The following is a 4,685-nucleotide window of genomic DNA, read 5'->3' as shown; positions in this document are numbered from 1 at the left end:
ATTCATTGGAAGAACCTAGATCTTGTATCATTCTATTTTCACGGGTGGGTGGCGGTAAGGCTGCACAAAAGGATGTAAGCCGCCATTAAAAAGAACGGTTTTATTTACATCTATAAAAGTAAGTCTAGTCTAGTTCTCCCTCCAGTCCAGGGGGTGGCGGTAATGAACCTACGTAACCAAAGAAGTGGAGCGCGATGGATGAGTCGTTTTCTGCCAATAATATTTAACGAGAGCGGAAAGCAAAGTTTTGTTTCGTAATTTATTGAACCAAGCGGGATTTGACGTGATGCCGCACAGCTGCGCGGTCCCCGGGTGCGACTCTGCCACCGGGAGGCCGGTGGAAGGAAGAGCCTTCCACCGCTTCCCGTTGGACCCGGGCCGCTGCCACAGCTGGCTCCGAGCCCTGAATTACCCCGGGTACCAGGGCGACATACCGCCCGAGGAGGTGAAAGATCTCCGGGTATGCTCTCTACATTTCACCCAGGACGAATTTATAAAGACGGAGTTTGACGGAGACCATCAAAAGATGTCGTTGAAGGCGACGGCGGTGCCCTCCGTGTTGGGTGAGGATGCCAGGTTTGACAGAGTCCCACCCGGGGGGCAGGCACACGTCAAGGTAACCTTCCCTTCAGCCTTACCTCCATTCAAGCATGGGCGTCGGTGCGTTAAGAAAACAACAACATTTTAAAGTTGTAATCCGTGTGATTATTTTGTTTCATTAAATATCCCGTATTGGATACGTCATTTGTCTCCAACGTAACCATCCAAGCACACAGTGGGGTTTTGAAGTCATGACTAGACGCATTGGCTAAATTATACGAAAGCAAACCATCGAGAAGATGTACACAATCCGTTTTGAGTCAAAGCAGTAAATGTAAATAGGACTGGAATAAAGTTGTTGGTGTCATTTGTGTGTATTTTCTGGACACTATTTTGCACCCTTAGTCTTCCCCATGAAAGTGCATTTTTACATATTAGTTTTAATCACAATATATCATCAAACTGCACACCCAAGAAAGTACACTAAATCCTGTTGTGCTTTCTAACAGTTCCTCTTTTACTGTATTGCTGTAGGCTGAACAAGTGTTCATAACAGCTGCGAGTAGCACTACGGCCACCAGGTCCATTCCCGCTGCTCCGTCCTCCAGTGAACATGGATCCCTTACTGAGGTAAACCTCACCCCTGTCGGCATCTCCGCAATGACTTGGCTGAAGTGAATATACACATAGAATACACATGTACATGTATGCCAAGATCTGTAAGACCAAGAAAGATTCCAGTTAAACGTGCCTGAAAATATGGTGAGAAATGCTCAAAAGACCCCACACATCGCTTGAAAGGAGCTGCAGAAAACGGCGGTGGACACGGGTCTAGTTGTTCACAGGACAACGATACAAGTTGCCAGACGGTAGCATTTTCTACGGCCTGAACGCAAAAAGAACCGTCTGAATTACGTAAAAGAGAACCTGGAGAAGCCTGGAGCCATTTAGAAGGTCATTTGGACTGATGAAACCAAAAATTAACCTCATGGCCACAACCACAGAAGAGATTTTTGGAAAAAAAGGGTGACGCATTTGTGGAGAAGAACACCTTGCCAACTGTCGAGCATGTGGGTGGGTGCAATTATCAAGAGATTCGAAAGGATAATGTTTGAAAGAGTCAAGATATAGAAGTCGAAGAGAAGTTGGGTATTCCAGCAAGACAATGACAATGAAGCATCCCTCAAAATCAACCATGAAGTACCTCCAGGAAAGATGGGTGAAGGTTTTGGAATGGCCACCTCAGTCCCCAGACTTTAATATCATGGAAATAGAGAATCCGTGGCAAGATCTGAAACATGCTGTACATGCATGGAGGCCAAAGAATATTTCCAAACTAGAACCGTTCTGCAAGGAAGAATGGGGGTTAAGAAAGAAAGAAAGAAGTAAGACTCTCAGCTGGCTACAGGAAGCGTTTCCAGGCTGTTAAAGTTGTCAAAGGGGGAGTTTGGGAGTACCAACTGATGGGCCCCCAAACTTCTGCACAGGCCTTTTTTTTTTTTTTTTTTTATATATTTTTTATCTTTAAACTGTAAAAAAAGTCAAATAAATTTGCTCTCTTTTTAAAATAATTTGATTTTGAGCAGTTTAGAGATCAGGCCAGCTTCTGTTTACTTCTATATTCATTATAACATGCATTTTGACTTGAGGTGTCCAAACTTTTTAATTCAACTGTAAGCCCGAAATAGCGTCTGAATAGGTTGCGTCAGTCATACACATTGTGCACACAGTCCCCCAACAAAATTAAAAAAATATATATTCCGTTCCTGTCAAGTGGTATTTAGGGCAATGCTCCTGTGACGTAAAATGGGTTTGACTTCCCTGCATTATGAACACTTGGCCAACCTTTTATAGACTCTTTCCAACTTAGCAATTGTATTATCTACAGGCTGTGATTTCTTTTAGTAGTGTGGAGGACTGCCACTTACATAATCTATATATTTTACAGACCGTGACATCTGATGAAGGCTACAGCAGTATAACGTTCGACATATCTGAGATCAACTTTGGTAGTGATGAAGAGACCTGTTCAGATGGAGGTAGAGAGGAGGAAGAGGCAAAAGAGGAGGAGATCGGGGGCATGAAATCTTGCTTCGATCCAGACTTGGGCAATGACGACATGGAGCCTAATTCAGAATCGGACTGGGAGGAGGACAATGTGGAGTCTCTAAAAAGCCATCGCAGCATCCACCAGAACAGCGACGAGCATCTATGTAAGTTCTGTTTGGAGAGCTTCAAAACAAGGGTTGATAAATTGGCACATGAAGCGACTCATTTCTCTGGGGAAAAGCCTTATAAATACTCAGACTGTGCAATTTCATTTGCTCAGTTAAAAAAAGCACGTCATTTACACCTGAAAACCCACAGGGGTCCCAAGAAATTCAAATGCCCAATCTGCAGTTTGGAGTTTACTTTCATTCAAAAGCTGAACAGACACACGGTGGTGCACACGGGCGTCAAGCCGTTTGTGTGTGACGTGTGCGATCGCTCCTTCAACCAGGCCGGCCATCTTAAATCCCACATGCGCCTCCACACTGGAGAGAGGCCTTTCCAGTGCCAGGACTGTGACAAAAGCTTCAACCACAATGTCAGCCTGAAGAGTCACATGACGCGGTACCACAGTCAGGTCTACGGCTCTAGACAGGGCGGGCACACTGTGGAGATAAACCTCAAAAGGTCAAAGACAAAGAAGGATGAGATCTACACTAGAGATGTTGAAAAAACGGGAGCAGTTCCAGGGTTTGACCAATTGAAAGGACTGGAGAAGACAAAGGATACCAAAGATAAGGACAAACGGTCCACAGGTAGACCCAAAGGAAGGCCCAAAAGAAATGCAGGAGTTCCGGCTGCAAACTTGGCTCCTGCCTTGCAAGAGGAGGCTCCGGAACCAAACACAGGGGCAGAGACATTAGAGAGAGCAGCTCTTGAAGATGACGAGAGCAGGAGGAAGGACAGTGACTTAACACTTGATATAAAAGAAGAGGAAGCGGAGAAGCCCACAAGTAAAAGGAAAGCAAGTGGAACTCTGACCTCCGAGGAGGGAGAGTATGACAATGACTTTGACCCAGTAGAAAATAAGAAGAGGAGGAAGAGTGGCAGATGTCAGAACTTGAAAAGCAAAGGGAAACCTAGAGGAAGAACAAAAAACCCAGCGATTGGATAATTCATTGACTTACTGCATGTCTCGTGGGACATCAAAATACAACTGGAAAGACAATGAAAACCAGCTTCATAAATAGATCACCTTTTAAGAGGGAGCGTGAGATCGAGTTGAGAGGCAAAGCTCTCGACTTACAGCTCGTCTTAATCATTATTCCAACCCTCACCTCTGGTCATGAGCTTTGGGTCATGACCAGAGGTGAGGCAATAAGGCCCCAGTTACAGGCGGCCAAAGTGACACCCCTCCACAGGGTTGCTGGGCTCAGCCTTAGAAATCTTGTAGTGTGAGGAACTAGGCGATCGAGGAGGATCTAAAGGCTAGAACCACTGCTCCTCCGCATTAAGAGAAGCCAGTTTAAGTGGTTTGGGCATCTGGTAAGACTACGCCCTGGGCGCCTCACTTTGGAGGTACCGGGCATGGCCAACTGGGACCCAACCCGCGGCGCTGAAGCCTTGGAGTCCCCCGATGGAAACGTAACGGTTTGGTGTTTTTTGCTGCTGCGCTTTTCAGCAGCCGGCCTACTTGTTTTCATGAGTATAAACGTCCCTTATTCTTCGAAAGATTTGACAAAATAAATCCAATAAATGTCTGTCTGTAGATGAAAAGTGGTGTCTTGGATGTGTTTTACTCTTGTATACAAATCCAAAGATATGTCGTACATTGTCTTTAACCAGCATCTTCACACAACACAAATCAATTTAACAGCATCACTATTTCAAAGCAAAATACAGGATATAAATGTGTGAAATGTTATGCAAGGCACGTTCAGTGGTATAGCACATTTCCTACATGGGGCAAATCAAAGTGCTTTACATGAGGCATAAGACATTTTTAAACAATCTCACATACTCAATTATGGCAGGACCCAGGCCCGCACCCACTTTGGTTGTTGGGGCTCTAACCCAGCCAGAAACTCAAGACTGTTGGGAATAAAAAAAAAATCTAAAAACAGACATTAGGATTTAAATGTTGAGGTGTTTCTCTA

At 44.8% G+C, this 4,685-nt stretch overlaps 1 protein-coding gene across 1 annotated transcript; it reads left to right on the top strand.

Moving 5' to 3' along the window:
* Positions 1-232: 232 nt before the first annotated feature.
* LOC307238126 (uncharacterized protein) lies at positions 233-4,294 on the top strand. The gene is made up of 3 exons (XM_080010994.1): positions 233-616; positions 1,075-1,170; positions 2,489-4,294. The coding sequence occupies exons 1-3, from the start codon at positions 287-289 to the stop codon at positions 3,701-3,703; spliced, it is 1,641 nt and encodes a 546-aa protein (XP_079867120.1). The 5' UTR covers positions 233-286; the 3' UTR covers positions 3,704-4,294.
* The last annotated feature ends 391 nt before the right edge of the window (positions 4,295-4,685 follow it).

The sequence above is a fragment of the Zeus faber genome (assembly GCF_960531495.2).
Source record: "Zeus faber genome assembly, chromosome: 12".
Classification (NCBI taxonomy): domain Eukaryota; kingdom Metazoa; phylum Chordata; class Actinopteri; order Zeiformes; family Zeidae; genus Zeus; species Zeus faber.
Note: the sequence above shows the minus strand (reverse complement) of the source record. Positions and strands in the feature narration are given on the sequence as shown.

Excerpts from the sequence above, each read along its gene's own strand:
- LOC307238126 (XM_080010994.1), top strand. The coding sequence starts at position 287 with ATGCCGCACAGCTGCGCGGTCCCCGGGTGCGACTCTGCCACCGGGAGG. Across the intron at positions 617-1,074 it reads GGGGGCAGGCACACGTCAAG|GCTGAACAAGTGTTCATAAC; the intron begins GTAACCTTCCCT and ends GTATTGCTGTAG. Across the intron at positions 1,171-2,488 it reads AACATGGATCCCTTACTGAG|ACCGTGACATCTGATGAAGG; the intron begins GTAAACCTCACC and ends TATATTTTACAG.